General features: G+C 35.1%; 1 protein-coding gene across 1 annotated transcript in view; it reads left to right on the top strand.

Annotated features, from left to right (window-relative positions):
- Positions 1–20,940, top strand: part of LOC134825591 (uncharacterized protein DDB_G0287625-like) — a 98,814-nt gene that overhangs the window by 1,763 nt on the left and 76,111 nt on the right. Inside the window, exons 2-5 of the mRNA XM_063837829.1 lie at positions 1,714–1,782; positions 2,070–2,201; positions 2,419–2,494; positions 2,937–3,093. Of these exons, the coding sequence (XP_063693899.1) occupies positions 1,714–1,782; positions 2,070–2,201; positions 2,419–2,494; positions 2,937–3,093 (434 nt within the window). The remainder of the gene's footprint in view (positions 1–1,713; positions 1,783–2,069; positions 2,202–2,418; positions 2,495–2,936; positions 3,094–20,940) is intronic.

Raw genomic sequence — 20,940 nt, 5'->3', positions numbered from 1 at the left:
ACATGTATACATGTGTACAGATACTTACGTATCTGTTATACCGTAATACATCATTGCTCGAGGAGTAAGCAATCGATGATGAATCAGATAAATGTATTCGAATATATGCGATGTTTTTAGAAAACAAGCAAACTGTATCGAAAACTGGGTTACCAGTCATGCAATGATAACACAGCAAAACTAAGCTACCAATATCACATTGCTATCCCCCGGGAATTGACGTGGTCAGCCTGTCTACGGAAACTAGCTTTCTAAACGATAGAAAAATAGTCCTGATTGATGTGCAGTTCCCGATTATCAACGCTATGCGACTTTTTTACTGATTCTACGACACTGAAAGACGGAGAAAGATTCTACTTCAAAGACTCATCGATAGAGGTTTCAAAGATGTTACTACGAATGATAAGTTGTTTACTGACGATTGTATGCAGATACAGATACGAGATGCGTTTTAAACTCCCCAGACAGTATACCTGAAATAAAAACTTCACGACCAAGCTTGACACCATAGTTTTCAACTCTTGTAAAGTTGCAAAAACCCAGGATACCGCAACTAAAAATGGTGTTCTCAGATGAAATAATGACTGCTCCTTATAAAGATCTTAAGAGATGTAAAAAAGATACGATGATAGAAGCCTGTTGAGCTTTGTTCCTGTTGTTTTCATGTTGTTGACCATGACATGATCAAACTGTGGATTTGGTGATCATTTCTCTTCTTACGATGAGCCTTGATATGCGAAGGATTCTGATTGTTCTTGTTACAACTGGATATCTGCTGAAGACTCATTGATAGAGGAACCAATTCTATCCCGCTAACAAAAACTTACCTTTTCTAAAGAATGACACGGATACCTAGTCACGGTCTAAAGATCGATACTTTTTTATCCGATCAGAGATGTTCCAAGATGTACAGAGGAGAATGCTCAACATGATGAATTTTCAAGAACGTTCAACAGGGAATGACATTTCGGAAGCCTAATCGAAGCGTTTTCCCGATTACTACAAAGAAAAGTATTCTACCTGTTCCTAACTTACCTGCTTCAGACTCCTTGATAGGATAATGAAAGACTCCACACCGACTTTCATGGAAATGTTGTGAAAGAAACATCTCCCCTTCAATAAGTAACCTTGCCGTTCACATCAGTTTATCTGAGATAATATCGCTTGATCTATCCTGTGCCGGATGCCTACAGTAAAAGCTTTGACAAAGAATTCAGCGTGAAAGATTCTCAACGATCGTCTTTCTCCCATTCTCAAGTTTATTTGTCGTCCCATAGTTTATTGGAGGTTTGTTACATGCACCACATTGTAAATGTTTAAACCTAATTAGGAGTGTGTCATTTCCTTTTTGTATTATATGTGATTACTAATTACTAATTAGGGTATTAATACTTCCCGAGATGCAATCTTTCATTTTTATAGCTGGTAAAAATTTGATGGATTGCATGCTGATTAGTAATAAGCAATAAGTTAAAAGTTTGTCCCCCAGAAGCTTGCTTGATATTTATTATTTAACGGTAATCTAATAACTTACTTGCTGCACTGGTGTTATGTGGGATGGAACATTTTTGCTGAGAAATTAGATCCTTCTAGTCTAAAGGATTACCACAGCTCCTGTATTCTTACTATTCAAACTACTGAAAATTCGAAACTGTTCCATCTCACTTAAAATTTAAATGGCAGACCTGATCCCTATCACTGTGTCAACCTCAGATGATATCATCAAGAAGGACAAGAAGAGTTTTAAGGTGTCGAGGGGTGGTGCTGTCGTTAGAGGCCGAGGTTTGTTGTGTCTTTAGTTTAATTTTTATTGAACTGTATTTTAATTGGTTATAAGTCTTCACAGTTATGATTGTAGTTGAGTTACAAGTTTACAGCAAGAAACTATTTGATATTATGATGTGTTGAGGATCGTTTACATATTTTGGGGGAGGGGGTTTGGAAAAGATTGTAATTTGTGTTGAGTGACTTACGAAGGGTAAGGGGGGTTTAAAACGGACAAAAATGGCTTACGTATTACGCACTCCGCATTCAAAAACATACTTTTATTAAAATACCATTTATTTCAGGAGGAGCCCGTGGTAAAGGAAAACAAGCAGTAGTCAAAGCAAACAGCAACAACAAACAAGGCCCAAATAGTTTTAAGGGTGTCGCTAACAATAACAGAGGCAAGAACGTTGCACGAGGTGGAGGTCGCGGAGGTACAGTTATTACATTATTTTATAATACCCTGCTTTCGTTAATTTAATAATCTAATTATATATCAACACATCAATAATCTATTAATTGTCCTGGTTATTCAGTTATTTAATTTAGGATGACTTAAGTAGAATCACGCATGTACTAAGCAGGATAACGCAAGTAGGATCACTTACCTGTACCCACGTAGTTTTGTACTCATTTAGTTTTGTTGTGTAGGTCGCGGTGGTCGTGGTGGGATAAACAGAGCCAACACTGCAAACACTTACACCAACAAACAGAGTCCCGTCAAAAGGTTTGTTAATAATTGCTTACCAGGAATTTATTTAGTTTTAGAGTTGAATTATTTTAGTCTTGGATATTTAAACTTTTAAACTTTAATTTTCTTTGGTATACCTTCTTTGAAAATAAAAAATAACATCACATCATCCTAGTGCCGATTCTTATGCAGTATTTTGAAATAATATCGCCAACGGGATTCCAAGTTATTTATATCTTAAATGTGATTAAATTCTAGGTATCTTGTAAAACGCTACTTTAATAATTTTCGTTCGATGAAAACACTAGAACACCATCTGATAGCTCTAGAATACTGTCTGATAGCTCTAGAAAATTATCTTTAAACTCTGTTTTATCCAGAATTCTCCAGATAATTCTTCGGAACATTCTCAACATAATCTCAGTAATTATTATCAATTTTCTAAAATTATCCTCAAATAACTCCCACATTCCTGAAGGTTAAACAACCGTGGAGGCAGTACACGTGGAATTTCCAACAACCGGGGAGGAAATAACAACTTCAAACGAAACAACAACAACAACAACAACCAGGGACAGGGTCAAAGAAACAACAACAATAACAACAACTTAAGAAGCCACAAGTTCAATAACAGGGTATGTACATTTTTACTTACATTTTTACTTTATTTAATAAAGGTTACACATAATAATGTCAGCCCACACTTCACTGAACTTAATTAAAATGTAATGAATACCTACGTTTAAATTAACTTTATGGAAAAGCTCAGTACGTGTCATATTTGTTAAGCATGGTGTTAGATTTAATGTTATTCCTAAATGTTTTCTAGGATCGATCTATGGCCGTTATCTGATTTTGATTTGAAACTTTTACAAATAGTACATAATATACAATACAGCAAAGAGAATACAAATAAACGACGTGTCATGAGGCATTATGTTGTGTAAAAGTCGTAGAAACATATCTATCTATCCTTGACTAAAGATTGATTGATCATTTTTTACATCTCACTTACGGCATAACCTTGAGCTTGGTGGACATTTCATCCAGAAAAGAGCGTATGTATAAACTTTGAATAAGTTATATTTTAATAAATGTTCTGTATTAGATCTAGATCTGAACAAATCTCTGTTACATAATATATTGCACAACCGTTATATTCTCGACCAAACTATGAAATTATCTGTAACCACGCCTACAGACAGTGCCAAGCCCTCGCGGTATTACTATAATATTCTATATTATTGTATAATATAATATGATAAATAATATATTATAATAAATAATATATTATAATAAATACTATAGACTATTGAACCTCCCTTCCTGGCATACTATTACATCCGACAACAGGGTCCATTGTACCTGTACACTCGTCATAATACAGACCCGCCCAAATTTAATACGGTACTTTGGAGCAGGAGTATAGTCAGATCACGTGACATAGTTTGAGATCACGTGACAGAGTTTGAGATCACGTGATCAGATTTATCAGTCTGCAGTAATGATCGCCCCCGTGAGATACAGTGTATAAATCCGCTATATTGCAAGCAGAACACCTGTGCCAGCGTACCGGAAAACTGGATTTTTGTTGTTGGTTTACCAGTCCGACATCTTTGAGAAATATAATTATTTCGAAAAATTCGGGATCCGCTCGAGCAGGCTGGTAGGAAATATTGGCTGGGATAAATGTTAAACGGTGTACATCTACAAAGTTAGTGCTGCAAACATTATACCTTTTCAAAAAAGATCACGCTTCTTTAGCGTGCGTGCTTCAAAAGAAGAGAGGAGGGATATTATTCTGACTCTTGACTGATCACGTGTCGAGATTCAGAATAATATCCCGCATAATCTGACCATGTCAGGGATAAACAGGCCCGGTTTAGCGGGCACCATTTGTTTACCCGTCACAAGGCAGCTTTATAACATAATAATATGGTCAATATTACACGTGACCTTGAAGGACTGTTATGATTGGTTTGTCCACGACCACGTGCTTACTGCGAGTATTCTGATTAGCTGACTGTAGAAATCTTGCGGAGGGACGAGCCTGAAAAGAGTTTTGATTGCAGTAAGGCGTGATACAGCACAACGTCGCAAGATCACTTGATGATCATTTAAGATGACACGTGATCGTCATAATAAGGTGCCCACCATTTCATAATTCAGATCAGCCGCTAATCTCCTTAAAATTTGACCTCATTACGAGTATTAGCGGGTATTGTACAGTAAAGATTTATCTTGTACATTGAAGAGTTATCTTGTACAGTATAATATAGTAAGGAGTAGAATAGATGGTGACACTTTGTGATCGAAAGAAAATATATCCCAAGAAATCCAAAAAACGTGATGAGATTACCATTTCTGATTGAATAACAACACCGAGCCTAAGTTACAGATCCCCAACATCATATTGAACTACTGCCCCAGTCCCCAATCCCCATGTTGGTAAGAAAATCAGGTACAATATTTCCACGTATCAAGTTCTACACTTAAGTTTGGGCCAGATATCAGGTACTAGGTTTCGATCTTTGGAGCGGGTAATGAAGCTTCAAGTTTGCGGTGGGTGATATTGTAGACTGGTTAATTAAAAATTGTGTTAATGGGGGAAAATTTTGGGGGTTTGTCAGGGATAGTAAAGTTAGAGGTTGATATTGTACTGGTATTGTAGAGGCGGTTACAGTAGTAAAATATGGTGTTTACTAATCTACACTACAAAGGTTTACTTTTTGTGCGTGTAAATTACAGCTGTGTTGAAATGTAGAAGAAATTCTCGAAACTACAAGAAGGGAAGTTGTTTTCCCTAACTTTGTGTGCACTTTGGTCAACTTCTTGACGGTAAAGGTTTGGCTCGGTTTTGGGTTCTTGTTAAAAAAATAGTTAGTATTTTCTTGTTGTATTAGGAAACTCGAAAAATGTATAGTTATATGAAATGAGAATCTGGTTGAGAATGTAACTTGGATGGTAATTATTTAAAAAATAGAAAAAATGAATTTATTGGAAGGTCAGTACGAGCCGATGATTTCCGTTCCCTGCTGCAAAGTTGGTTTTATATGTATACAAATTTAGATTGTAGAATGTATTTGAATATTGTATTTGGCAGTTGGTATTTTCAAATTGTGTATCCACCCTTTCAAATCTATCATCAACCTGACTGTGTGATCTGAATGTCATTTATATGTAGTTTTTATCCAAATTTTATCGTCGCTTCGGCGGAAAGATGTGACTCCAATCAATCCTAATCAGTTTGTCTATTTTAAAATTTCAGTAGGACACATGTTAGCTGGGTGTCATCCCAAACTAATAGCCCAATTTCCGAAGTACATTCCATCACACGGTTTTTGAAGTATTAAAGCGCAAAATAGATGACCATAACATAGGGATGTTCACATTGAGGCTTACGTAGATCACGCACATTCCACAACTTGTAACCCTGGTTACATTGGCACAATAGTTTATCCGCAGACAAGATGGGTATGTTACATGTAGTATGCTTGGTATTCAAGCCGAATATTTTTCAAATAATTTTAATGGGTGAATGTGTGGAAGTTACCAATGTCGTGTTTGTCAGTGACTGAAATCAAAAATTGGTCGGAGCGGATCACGTGTTGGAAATTGTACCTTTTTAAGTTACAGTATTAGTACAGTCTATGTACTGAGGCTGTCAGCTGTGAAGAGATTTTATATAGATATTTATTTGGATACTATTTGGATATGTGAATGTGTGAATTCAACTATTTGTGGTGTATTTTGTGCTAACGATCACTTATAGTTGGGAAAATGACATCCCGTGTTTATTAGTGGTGTATTTATCAATTCTTAAAATTCTAAAAATCCTCAATAGACAAGTATCTTATAAATTATTCTAAAGCGAGGACGATAATTTTGTCTTTACTATGTTCGTACCCAATGTACGGGAACCTTGGAATTTTGTTTCTGTTTCCCGGTTAAGAGGATTTTGGAGTGCGGAATCGGAATAGAAAATGAGAGCGCATATTATCCATCGCACGGGGCATTTCTATTAAAATCGAATGACATTACATTACTTAAATCGACCATTCATGAAATCAATCAAACTGCATTATGATGGTGAATTAATTAACGCAGCCGATTAATAAAATATTTAGTGTTGATCTAGCTATTGTCAGTGCATTCACAGTATAAATGTCGATTTCTCAAATGAAGTTGGCCCAGACATTTATGAGGCCGGTACCATTTGTCACGATACGTGAAGCCAATAACTAAAATTTGATCCCAATCATATTTGTACAAGGAAAATCATTATTTGATCAATGTAGTGTAAAAAAAAAGCGGCTTCCTCGGAAAATGATACGACACCATACGCCAATTCATTTCACTACACTATAAATTGTAAGACACTGCTGTTCAGCTTGTACTCACTATTATTCATGAAATGGTTACATGTATAACATGTCTGTTTGCAGAGTAAACATTTTATTTTTTATATACACATTTACCTAGTGATTGTACACACTTGCAGAAATGAAGCACATCATTTACTTTCAGACATATTCTATTAAATTATTGTGATTTTAGCGCGTTATAAAGTCAAAAACGTAAAGCGGGTAATCTTAGGAGAGTTTAGTGTGATGGGTTAATTGTTAATATAATACAAACTGTATACACAAAATTTGAATATGTTGTTTGTGAAAACAAGCCGGGGGTGACGTGTAATTAAATATGTGAATATGTGAATATGTGAATGTGTGAATATGTGAATGTGTGATGACATTCTTAGTTATTACGGGATCTCCGTGTAAAAGTCTTCAAGTCATTGCCGCATGATCGGTTTATTGTAAGTCAATGTCCTGTGTGTACGTTGAAATCAGAATCTTGAAAATCAGACGAACTTATTTCTGGCAAAATGCCGAATTTGATGCAGTTAGAACTTCCGAAATGTCACATTATCTTTAATAGGCCAGACATTGTGTTTACAGACAGGGTTGTGTGATGATTGCTGACTAAACTGAAGCAGTAACTGGTAAATTGTCATGGTAACTGGTAAGTCTGTGAGTAGCCCAGGCTTTAGCAGTTGGCTAAATCTCTAAATCACTCAAACAGTTGTTACGCCCCTAGTAAGTGTAAATAAATGTTAGGATGTACTATTTAGGTGTTAAAGTGGTGTTAAAGATGAAAATTCGAAGAACATTCATGGCATTAACATGGCATAAATGGGAGATATTTGGGGTTTTCATTTTCCATAGAAAAAAGTCTCATATTTATGCCTTTTATGCCATTTTATGCATTTTATGCCATTTTAAGCCATTGGCCCCCAATCATCAAAACAGGTCTTTCAGGAAGTTAAGATACTAAGATTATATGTTACAGTAGCATGTGATTTAATCTGTTAAGAGATAATCTATTCGTTTCCGTTATACGCACTTCTTTGTAAAACCGTTAAGTAACAAGTGCATACCAAGTTTGTCAGGTTTTTAGTATTTTTGGAGTGGTTTCTCCTGACACGTTACCATGACGTCACCATGAGTTTCTTACACTCACACAAGCGTGAGTAATGTTCTCTATGGTCACGTGTGAGTAATGTCAACAAGCAACAGGTGTGGTCACCGGCAGGTTTGTTGGTGATTGACTTTGTGTGGGGAATGTTCTAGAATGTTCCGTTCAAACTCACAAGTGAGTCAACAAACATTCGAAGTATATTTAATCAAATGTGTAGATTTTATCTCCAAAAATTGTTTTCACCGTAATCAAAACTGTGGTTTGCAAAATGTATGTCTCTTAAGTGTATTTAAACTGGTTATTAAGTAGTATTATATATTAAGTTTAAATCATTAGAATATTCTTAACAGCTGGTAAAGTTAATAAACAGTTCGTTTGGTTCTTCCTCACTGTAAATTTAAAATGATTATACTTGATTAGGCGACTAGCTAATCATTGTTTACCTTTGTAAAATGTAAAAAAATTATGTGGCACTAAAGTGCACGTGTTACTTTCTTCATTCTAGAAGTAGCTTTTTGTTCTGGGAGACTTTTGTTCAGAAATATTTGAATATAGAGAGAGTTGGGTGGTCGTCGGGATGTGCTGTAAAATGTGGTATATTGATTTAGCGGGCGGATACTTATATAATGACATAGCAAGGTTGGCCACTTGGATCCCCAAATCTTTTTTTATCACACTAGAGAGTTATGGTTTATCTTCTCCGTCACTGAAACTTTATTATCATGTGTTTTAGAGCGGTATTTGGAAAAATAGCCTGCCTGTTCTGGGGGCCTGTTTGTGGTTGCACCTTTATAACTTGATACGCTTCTATGAACTTTATAATAGTAGTAATTGTAATTTGGTAATCTTCAGTGAAAAGCTGTCTTAATGACTTTCTACTTTTCAGAACTATAGTGCCTAATATAATAAGATAGAACATCTAAAACAGTTTTATTCTGTTTATGGAAGAGGATATCTGGGCTACCAAAACCTTGACAAAGTTTAGCTCAATCAGTATGCGCGTTAGGTTATGAGGTAAATGTACCAAATAAATAGAGGTTTTCTGGTGAATCCATTGTAAATTATTTTGGAGTATTTCCTCAATATTGCAAAATAATCCTATGTGGTCTTTCTGAGTTACACTATTGTTTTCTGGCAATTTCGGTTCGAGTCTATTAAGTTTGATAACAAAATCTCAGTATATGTGAGAGGATGAGGATATCAGTTTGTAAACGCGGGCGGGGAAAACATATATGACTCATATCTTCCAACATTTAATGATTTTTTATAGCAATTCTTTCACATCTGTAGCATATGTGTGAGTAGGTAGCATTAAATCATTCTTATAAAAGCTTTAGATAGATGTGTGGTGAGAAAATTCATGTTTGTATAACGGCGACGCGCGGGATTCTGGCATTACAATCATATATTGACATCTGGACTATTTTACGTTTTCAGTCTGTCCTGGTGTTATGTTGGATACAAAAGATGAACTAAACCTTATAATGAGTAACAAAACCCATTTAAGGGTATTGGCAGATGGTAAATGTCGAGAACTGCGGTTACTTATCGGTCTGTGCACAACTCACAAATTTTTGATTTTAGGGGTATAACAGCTTCTTCAAAGCAATAGACCTCTCTGTACAATATTCTTGGCAAACTGTATCCGCGTCACGTCGCAGATAATTGATTATAAACAATTGAGTAGACTTATAAAGTTGTTGTGTGTTTTGACACAGTGAACAAAGCTTCAAACAAAATGAAAAGCTATATGATTTTAGTTACAGTACTATGAGTTACCTTGTATTGTTATCAGGTCAGTAGGTGACGAAATAAGGAAGTAGGAATAGTGTTATAAGTTAGTAACAGCGTTTTACATAGATCCCAGGATCAATAACTAAAATCTAAAGTAAATGTTAAGCCTGAGTCTGTTATGGAAAGAATGTTTGTAAGCGTTTTACAGTTCGATTAAGCATCTTAGGAGGCCTGAATTTTGTTAGGATATATGAGCTTCAAAACAGTTGATAATTCTGGGACATTTTAAAATGTTGAACCTGGTGGTGGCTCTGTAATTTGTAAATTCCACCAAATTAATCCCTATCTTACAGTCCTCACTAACTGTAATCCACTAAATAGTACTTCTTTTATAGGACCATTAACCAGCCAATCCTCTAACGGTCATTAGCCGCTGTATAGCTCTAAACGACCCTAGCGCGATATAAGCTCTTAACGACCCTAGCGCTGTACTACAGCCCTCTAAACGACCCTAGCGCTTGTACTACAAGCCCTCTTATACGACCCTAGCCGTGTACTACAGCCTCTATAAACGACCTAAGCGCTATACTACAGCCCCTCTTAACCGGTCCTAGCCGCGTTACATCAATACTCAAATTCTTTAACAGACTACATGTTGTTACTTAATACTCAAGTTTATTTAACTGTGTACGTCCAATAAAACAATGGCTTGAGTAGTTCAAGGGACCGCAATGGTCTGTCCTTACAGCAGTATTGTATGTCCAATTAGAGGGTTTAAGATTTTAATTGAATTACTATTAAATTAACTTATATCATTTGTACGTCGGTTATAGTTGTCTGGGGTGCATTGCTTGGTAGGTAACATGTCTGCCAAATGGCCCAATGTTTTCTCCTGTGTATTTGCCATTAAAACAAACAAGCTACTTACCCAATATTATTTATATAAACTATTGCATTTATTGAGGACGTTAAGCAGGGAATTTATTTTAATGTAGGTTGGAGGCTAATATAAGGTGGATGGGTGGAGATATCAAAATTTCTTGGTCCATTTATGACCTATAATTAATGTAACATTAGAAATGGTAAAGAGTCTTTATGAGAACAAAGTCTTTATTCCGTCAGCTTCTCTGTAAATGCTTTTACATGTTAAAACTGGAATCGCACAAGTCGCGGAAGTTTCCGTGTCAAAATCCACACCTTTTAACATATTACTCTCTTACTTCCAGTCAAGAAACAAATATACACAAAGTGTGCTGGCTAACTTGTGGTTCGAGCAGAAAATTGTCAATATTTTAACTGTTGTATTTTTTGCAGAATGCAAGCAGTAACGTATTATGTACCCTAGCCACGATATGTGATCTGGTTAAGAATTGAAATTTACAGTAGATAACAATATGTTATTAGTAAAGTCAGTCGGTCATATCAGAATGTTTGCAAATGGTGAAATAGTAAGGATCGCCAGGCTGGTTGGTACAAAAACGACTACTAAACACTGTAATCATATGTTCCCACTCTTCCTGTTAAAAGGAAAGGTGTTCCTGGTTCCATGGTCGGAATATAGTTACATATGGGATCTTAACAATGTCTAGAATTCCAAGGTCTCATGTTTCGAAAAATTTACGAATGTTTTGATTCTGAAAACGGTCTATTGGGCACAACTTAAGTGTGTTCGTGGAATGGATGTTAGTCACCAATTGTTACTAACGTTCCTTCTATTTGCGACTCACATATTATCTTAAGACTAACTAATAGTTACATGATAGTGTTAATATGATTACACTGTAGATGCTATAATTCATTTGCTCCCCCTAGATAACGATCTGACTCATCCGTGTTTTGATAGTTCATCAATTTAACACGAAACAAAGGTTACTTATAAAGTCTAATGTATCGTTCATTGTTATTAGTCGTAAACATCTTTGAATGCGTCATACTATAGTCATATTTTGATTGGTTCATATATTAGTCATATAATAGACTGTCTTGAAGCTGTCCAACGTATAGTATTGTGGTGTTATAGACTATAATTAAGTGTACTTTACCAGGCTGAGTGTTGTGTAAGGCTGTGTGTTGATTTACGTTAAAGATTTAGTTTTACATTTATGTAAAGGAGTTGTTGCGTGCTTCGTGATTGAACTCATAGCTGTGAAAGGACTGTTTTCTTTATTGTAAGAGGAGAAGGTGTACTTTGATACTTGGATTATAAATTGCACGCATCAAGCTCCTGAAAATAATGAGTTCCGATTGTGGGATATAAGATATTCTACGCAAAAATGCTTATTAAAGTCACGTGTAAATTCTTCAACTGTTCAGTTTCACTATTAATGTTCTCAAGAAACTTAAGTTTTCTGAAGAATTAAGTCTACTAGTTCGAAATTTGTTTTAGTATTATGGATTACCGTTAATTGCTTTAGAGTCTTAGTAGAGGTTTTAGTGTTAGTTATAGTGTAGTGAGTGTCGTTATAGTGGTTATAGTGTAGTTATAGGTGTAGTTTTCGTTGTAGTTGAGTGAAGTTATAGTTGTAGTTCTAGTGTAGTAACACATAGTGTACACACTTCACGACAGAAATATCAAACTTTAATATACATGTTCGTTATCTGAATAGTAACATGTACAGGAGTAGTCAGAAGTGGGTGCAGTGTATTTGCTGAACCCTCATGCCGTAAAAGTACAGATGATACGCGAACTGTTCAATAAGAGTTCACTGATCTAATGTCTAATGTTGTATGATTGGTTGACTGTGGAAGTCAAAATAGAGTAACCACTTTAGAGTACGGAACTTATTGTAAATTGTGGGTAGAGTAATAAGTTATACACGGTTATTCACTGTACATGAAGTTATCAATCACGCGGTTTCATATAAAGAACTCTTGAAGGGTGGCAGAGGTGCGTCTGTACGGAACCTAGTAGTTTCAGATCCATGTTTAATTGCCGACAGCAAGGTCATCCACTATTTAGCCCGGCGAGGACATTAACTCCCTCTACAATTATGACAAATGTTTCATATTTTTACTAGCGAGTCACAAGTTATATCTTGTGTTTGGGACACAGTAATGAGTTACCACGGTTATAAACTGTAATGAGTTATAATACACTATAAACTGTAATGGTTACTCCTTGTTCAATACTGCCTTACACTGCTTACTTAACCCACGATTCAGATAATGACTTATCACACGAGCTGAGGCCTCTACTCGTTCAATATAATATGGGTATTTAATTCGCTTTCTGAGTCTGATCATAGTCAAATATCTTGGAGCTATATCATTTTTATATCATGTGAATTTGAGTGTTTCAAACATTAATATTTTTATCTTATTATATACTTTTTACGTCGAAGTAAAGGTATTCTTTAATGAAACTGTCGTTACAGTCGGTGCATGTATTCGATATCAAGATAAAGAATAAAATGTAATTCTTTGTTTGGGAAGTACATAGGTACCGGGTAAATAAGAGCAAATAAATGTGAAAAATTGAGAAAGTAGATTAACAAAAATTCAAGTTTCATACGTAGATATATATCCAGCGCTAAAAAATTAAAATTAGCTCCCTGTGCAATAATCAGATAGTACTCGCATTATCTCACGCAAAATCCACTACATTACGAGTATATTAAGAATTAATTTATGTAACTTTAACCTACGTAATTATACTTTCTTGACTTTATTAATTATGTATTTATCTCTTCAGGGTAATCTGGCCAGAGAGAAGAAATAAGGGAAACAGTGAGTCGCAGTATACAATAACAATAACAATCACACCAGAGTAATAAATCAGAGGAGCGTTACATGCTGTCAGGTTTTTAATTTTATTGTATAATTAGCTTAATTAAATAATCTATTTCATTTGAATTATTGATTATTTTGTTGGGAAATTAATATGTAAATGCAGGGGTTAGTATATTTTTCCGTTGGTTCATAGCTTATACCTATACTATTGGCTTTATTTAACTTCAACAAATAGCAATAACTCTTTTTATAAAACTCTCGTTTTAACCTTCATATTTCACAATAAAAGTCTGAAACTTTCTACATTTTACTTCAACAGTCTATAATGTAATGGTGGTGCTATGCTGTATATATACCTAGGATTAGCCGTGTGCTATACCATACTATCTATATTATAGAATTAGTTGTAATATAGTATGTATGGTATAGCAAATGCTAAAACAGGTTGTCTAAACGCATAGCACGCGACTTCTTTATAGGACTGTTGAAGGGTAAAATGTAGAAAGTTTAGACTTTTATTTGTGGAAATTGAAGGTAAAAACGTGAGAATTTTATAAAAAGTTATTTTGCTATTTGTATGAAGTTAAATAAAGCAATGTTTAGGTATTAGTGATGATACAAACGGAACTAATACCAAACCCTGCTTTTAGCGATTAATTCAACAAAATATCAATAATTCATAAATTTTTAGGGGGAAGATAGATTACTTAATTAAGCAATTTATAATTAATTAATAACCTGAAGCATGGTAGCAGCTCCTCTGATATTAGCTCTGTTGTTATTGTTATTGTTATTGTTTAGCTGGGATTCTGGTTGTCTTGATTCTTCCTCTGGCCAGATTACCTTGAAGAGATATATACATAATTAATAAAAGTCAAGGACAAGTATAATTAAGTAGGGTTAAAAGTTACATTAAATTAATCTTATCATACTCGTAAGTGTAGTGATTTTGCGGTGAGATAATGCGGTGTACTATCTGATTATTTCACAGGAGCAGATTTGTAATTTTTAGCGTGATGATATATTATTATGAAACTTTAAGTTTGTTAATCTATTCTTTTCGTCAATTTATCAGCTTTTATTTGCTCTTATTTGCCCTGTACTAGTCTCCAAACAAATAATGTACATTTTATCTTATCTTGATATCGAATCATTGACCTTTCTGTATCGGACAGGTCTAAAAGAATACTTTACTTCGACGTTTAATGTATATATATATTATATATTATGTTGGACACACTCCACCCATTCACTTGATAAAAATTGATATATCTCCCAAGATATTTGACTATGATCAGACTTCAGAAAGCGAATTAAATACCCATATTATATTGAACGAGTAGAGGCATCAGCTGTGTGATAAGTTATTATCTGGAATGAGGGTTAAGTAAGGGCAGTGTAAGGCAGTATTGAACAATGTGTAATATTACAGTTATGTGTAATTTAACTATTTACCAGTTTATAAAACCATGTGTAAATATTACAGTGTCAAACACAAGGATAAACTTGTGAACTGGTATTTATAATATGAACATTTGTCATGAAGTTGTCGAGGGTTTATGTGCCTGCCGGGGCTAAAGTAGAGGATGACCATGCTGTTGGGCAAGTTAAACAAGGATTGAAAATACTAGGTTCCGTTAACTGGGACTAACTCTGTACCGTTGTCAATGTTCATTTTATGCAAGCCTTTGATTTATAACTCCATTAAGTGAATACGTGTATATTATTACTCTAACCACAATTTACATAAGTGCGTTACTCTAAAGTGGGACTCTATTTTGATTCCCTCAGTTACATTACCAATTCATACAAACATTAAAATTAGAAGTGAAAACTTTATTGAACAGTTCGGCTTATATTGTTTACAAATTACGGCATGAGGTTTACAGTCTAATTACACTGTTCACTTTGACTACTCCTGTACAGTGTGTTAACTATGTCAGATAACGGAAACATGATTAATTGAGTGATCATTACTGTCTTGTAAGAGAGAGTTCCCTATGTGTTATAACTATACCTACCTAAAATCACGAATACTATAATACATATAAACTACACTCTATAAACTACACTATAACTACATCATACTACACTATAAACTACATATAACTCTCTAGCTAAGACTCTAAGAAGAGGAAGTAACGGTAACCAGTAAAACTTAGAAAATTTTCGAACTAGAAGACTTCATTCTTAGAAAAGCGTAAGTTCTTGAGAACATTAATAAAGTTGAAACTGAGGACATTTGGAGAAGGTTACCGTGACTTTAAGTAAGATTTGTTGCGTTGATATCTATAATCCCCACATAATAGGGAAACTCATTATTTTTAGGAGCTTGGGGGTTGCTTGCAATTTATTATCCAGAGTAATCAAAGTAACTTCTCCTTTCTTAGCAATAAAGAAAACAGTCATTCACATCTTATGAGTTCAATGCACGAAGACAGCAACAACTCGCTAGTACATAATGTATAACTAATTCTTGGTAACGGTAAATCATCAAAGCCTGAACTGACACTCAGCCTGTTAAAGTACACTTGGAGATTATGGTCTATAGACAACATAATATACGGTTGGGACAGATTAGGAGACAGTCTTATTTATGTATTATATGGGACCAATCATAATATGATATAATGAGCATACAAGATGGTGTTATGGTAAATTACAATGAACTAAGTAATTAGACTTAATTTATAAGGTAACATTGTTGCGTGATGAGAAGTTGCTGTGAACTTCAGAACAACGGAGATGCAGGATTTACTTTCAGGGGGGAGGAATATGAATTATAGCAAATTATGTGTATTCATTATACTAGCATTTAACTAATATGTAGTCTTTATTTTTGTGAGGTCGCAATAGACTGGAGCTTTAGTAACATTTTGTGGACTAACGATCCATTCCTCTGACAAAACTTTAAAGTTTGGCCAATCGGACGGTTCAGATCAAATACTATCGGGGTAATATTTTCTGTGAAAAAGTTTGAGACTTGGATTCATGACATTGTAGGATGCCAATATGTATAAATTCCGGGACAGGGAACCAGGAAAACACCTGTTCCTTTGAAAGGAAGAGTGTGGAACATATGATACCGTGTTTAGTAGTGTTTTTTGTCCCAACCAGGGGCGCGTTCCTTACCTCTTCAACATTTGCAATACTTCTGATATGAGGACTGACTTTGTATGGAATCAACAGTATTGTTTATTCTCTGTAATTTCAAGTTCTTTAGAGCCAGAGGGCACAGTAGTCGTGGTAGGGTACGAGTATATAGGTTACTGCTGGGCATTCTGCAGATAAATACACAGTTTAAAAATATTGAATTTTTGCTGAATCAAAAGTTAGCCAGCACACTTGTTTTGAGTGTAGTATAGAGTAATAGTTAAAAGTTGTGGGAGTTTTGAACGGAATCAGCGATCGTTGCGTTCCAGTTTACCAGGTAAAAGCCTGTTAGCAGGAGAGAGCTGAGCTGATTTGATATGGACTATGGTTCCATTAAAGACTCTTTGACCAATTTCTAAGGTTACATTATTTATAGTGGTTCAAAAAATGGGTCCAAAATAAATTTAAGATATCTCCACCATCCCCTTATATATGCTTCTAATACATTAAAATGAAATTCCTTTGTTTCGTCCTCAATAAATGCAATAGAATATATTAATAATATAGGGTAAGTAGCTTGGTTTTGATTTTTTATGGCAAAAAACAGGGAGAATTAAGTTGGGGCATGGGAGGTCTTGTTACCTATTAAAAACCCAAAGCCAATGCACCCCAGACTATAACCGACTTATAATTATTTAATTTATTATAATAGGTTATTGCTAATAATCTTAAACCTCTAGATTGGACAAACACTATGCATGTAAGGGAAGGGACCCTGCGGTCTCTTGTAGGTATCTTCCATTGTTTTTATTGGACGGGTGTTAATGTTAAATAAACTTGAGTATTACGTGAACAACAGTTGGGCGGTTAAATGAATTGAGTATTGAGTGTAAGGGCTCGGAACGGTTAAGAGGGTGTAGTATAGGGCGGCTAGGGGTCGGTTTAAGAGGGCTGTAGTACAGCGGTAGGGGGTCGGTTAAGAGGGCTGTTAGTACAGGGCTAGGGTCGGTTTTTTAAGAGGGCTGTAGTACAGCGGTAGGGGTGGTTACGAGGGCTGTTGTTATAGCGGCTTGGGGTCGGTTTAGGGGCTGTAGTCAGCGCGTATGGACGGTTAGGAGGATGTGGGTTAATGGTCTATAAAAGTAGAGTACGTGATTTTTTTTAGTGGATTTCATGTTTAGTGGAGGACTGGGTAATGATGAGGGGGATTTTTAATTTGGGGTGGAATTAACAAATAAGGAGGAGCAGCCAGAGGTTCAAGCATTAAAATGTTTCAGAATTAGTCAATGTTTGAAGCATTTTCTACAAAAGTCATGCTTAAGATGTCTTAATTAACTGTAACGCTTACAAGCATTCTTTCAAAACATGGACTCAGTTGTACATTTACTTTAGAGTGTTTAGTTATTATATTGTGAGTTTGTAAAACTGGCTGTTTACTATACTTAGAACACTATTCTACTTTCATTATTTCGTACCTTTGAGCTCTGAGGTTACAATAAAAAGGTTTAATCATAGTTATGTAAGCTATAATCTGATAGCTTTAATTTTTTTTGAAATGCTTTGTTCACTGTCAGAAACAACAATTTTTAAGTCTGCTACCATTTGTTTATAAATCAATATTATTCAACTCTTTACAGTTCAATGGTACATTACGAGTTAATTAGTTTGAAGGAAAGTGTTATACCCTAAAATCAAGGATTTGGTGATTTGTGGCCACAATGGAGCGGTTTTTACTATTTTCATTCATTTACCTCAGCAATTACCATAATTGTTTGATACTGCTGTATATGTTTTATATCATCCGTTTTGTATCCAACTTAATCACAGGTCAGACTTTTTAACGGTAGAACTAGTCAGGAAGTTTCAATTTGATGAAGTGTATGCAGAAGGGCTGCGGCGTTAAAACATGATTTTTCCCTAGTATCTATTAAGCTTTTAAAGAAATGAATTGAATGTATTATCAAATCCCATGGTGCTACAGGATGGTGGAATGAATTTCTATAAAAAAAACATTAAATGTGAAGATATGCAGGTATTAGAAGTGTGTGTGGGCTGCCGCGCGTTAACAAAATTGAATTCGGTCCTCTCAATATATGAGATTTTGTTTCAAACTTAATTGACTCTGACGAATTGCCAGAGTAAAACAGATAGTGTAATAGAAAGACACAATGGATAGTTGTGAGTATGCGGATATATCCAAATAATTTACAATGAGGTCACACAGAAAAACCACATATTTGGTAATTTAAACTTCATATTCGAAGCGGCCAGTATGGATTGAGCTAAACTTGGTCAGGTTTTGTACTGATAATCTATATCTATGAACAGGAAATATAAAATGTTTAGATGTTCTATCTTAATTATATTAGGCACTTAGTTTGAAAAGTGAGAATGTATTTTATACTGTAACATGAGATTGATCTAGTTACAATTTATACTATAGAAAGTTCGTGAGGTTATAGAGGTTATAAGGGTGCGTACCGCAGAACAGGGGCCCCAGAAAGGCAGGGTATTTTTTAAATACTCTAACAAATGATAAAAAGATTCTGTGATGAGAAGATGAAAAACATTGCTTCTAGTGTGTGTAAAAATCGATTTGGGGAGTCGAGAGTGGGCCAACAGGCTATGTCTTTAATAATTATCGGCCGCTAAATCCATATTACACACATTTTGAGCTATCAATCCGACGGACAACATTCGTCATATTATTCAAATATTTCTGTAAACAGAAAGTCTCCAGTACATTAAGCTGGCTTCTAGAATTGAGAGTAATGTAAACAGTGCCATTTTAGTGCCAACATAATTTATCCGGTTTACAAAAGGTTATTACAAGATAGCTAGTTCTAGTCTATGTTTATATATTTTAATTTAAGAGTGAAGTAACAGGAACGAACTTTTATGAACTTTACCGGCGGTTAAGGAAATCTTCTAATGGATTTACCATTTATATTTATATACTAGTAACCAGTTTTAACCCGAGCTTTTTAAGAAACATACAGTGTTTGCAAACCACCGTGTTGAGGGTTACGGTTAAAAATTTTTGGAGATTAAAAACTTAACATTTGATAAAATTACTTCGTACTGTTGGTTTGACTTACTTTGTGAGGGTGCGGGAACAGTCTTAGAACATTTCCCCCACACAAAAGTCAGATCACAACAACCTGTGGTGGACCAGTCTGTTGCTTGGGTTTGACAATACTACACGAGACAGGTAGAGAACATTACTCATGTTATGTGTGAGTGTTAAGAGAACGTCAAGTGACGTCATGGTAAGTGTCCGGAGAAAATACTCAAAAAAAACTATAAAACATGTCCAACTAGGTATGCACTTTGGTTACTTAAAGTTACAGGAAGTGTATATACGAAAATGAATATTTTATGCACTTAAAAATAGTTGAGATCATCAGTGGTACTGTAACATATAAAAGTATTAGTATTTAATTTGATAAGATGTTGAGTGTTGGGGGGGGTGCCACTGTCATAAAATGGATAAAATGGATATAGGCTAAAATGGATAAAATGGAGGGAGACTTTTTTTGGTCGAAAATGGCAAACAAAGGAGTATTAAACATCACAGCTGAACAGGCCACAGGTACTAAGACTGTACTTATACTGTAACTTGTAAAAAGTGTAGCAATTTTCCAGTCACGTGATACGCTTCCTAGCCAATTTTTGGATTTCTGTCACTGGACTAACACCACATTGGTTAAATTCCACACATTCACCCATTAAATTATGTTAAAATATTTGCTGGAATACCAAGCATACTACGTTTGTAACATACCCAGCTGTCTGCGGAGTAACTAGTGTGCAATGTTACCATGGTTACGAAGTTGTGGAATTGTGCGTGATCTACGTAAGCCTCACTGTGAACATGCCCAATTGATGGTTATTGTTGGTTATTGTCATCTCGTTTTGGCGCTTTAATTCTTCAAAAACCGTGTGTTGGGAATGTTACTTCGGGAAATTGGGCTATTAGTTTGGGATGGACAGCCACAGCTAACAATGTGGCCTCTGATAAGTTAAAACAGACAAACTGATTAGGATTGAATTGGAGGTCACTTCTTTCAGCCGAAGCGGACGAGTAGAATTTTGGATAAAATCTACATAAAAATGACATTCTGATCACACAGGTACAGGTTGATGATAGAGTTGAAAGGGTGGTTTCACAATTTGAATCTGGCCAAATACAATATACAATATACATTATACAATATATTGTATAAATATAATACCAGACTTGCAGCAGGGAACGGGGAAACCATAGCTCGTACTGGATCTTTTCAATTCCAGATCTCAGCTTCAGATAACTTAGTACATTTTCGAGTTTCTAAAACAACAAGAAAATACTGTATATTATATATATATAATAACATCTATAAACAAAAGAGCACCTAAAGAGGCTCAGCAAAGTGCTGGCCTATTTACGCTTACGAAGACTCATTCGT

The sequence above is a fragment of the Bolinopsis microptera genome, chromosome 13 (assembly GCF_026151205.1).
Source record: "Bolinopsis microptera isolate Bmic1 chromosome 13, MBARI_Bmic_1.0, whole genome shotgun sequence".
Lineage (NCBI taxonomy): Eukaryota > Metazoa > Ctenophora > Tentaculata > Lobata > Bolinopsidae > Bolinopsis > Bolinopsis microptera.
Note: the sequence above shows the minus strand (reverse complement) of the source record. Positions and strands in the feature narration are given on the sequence as shown.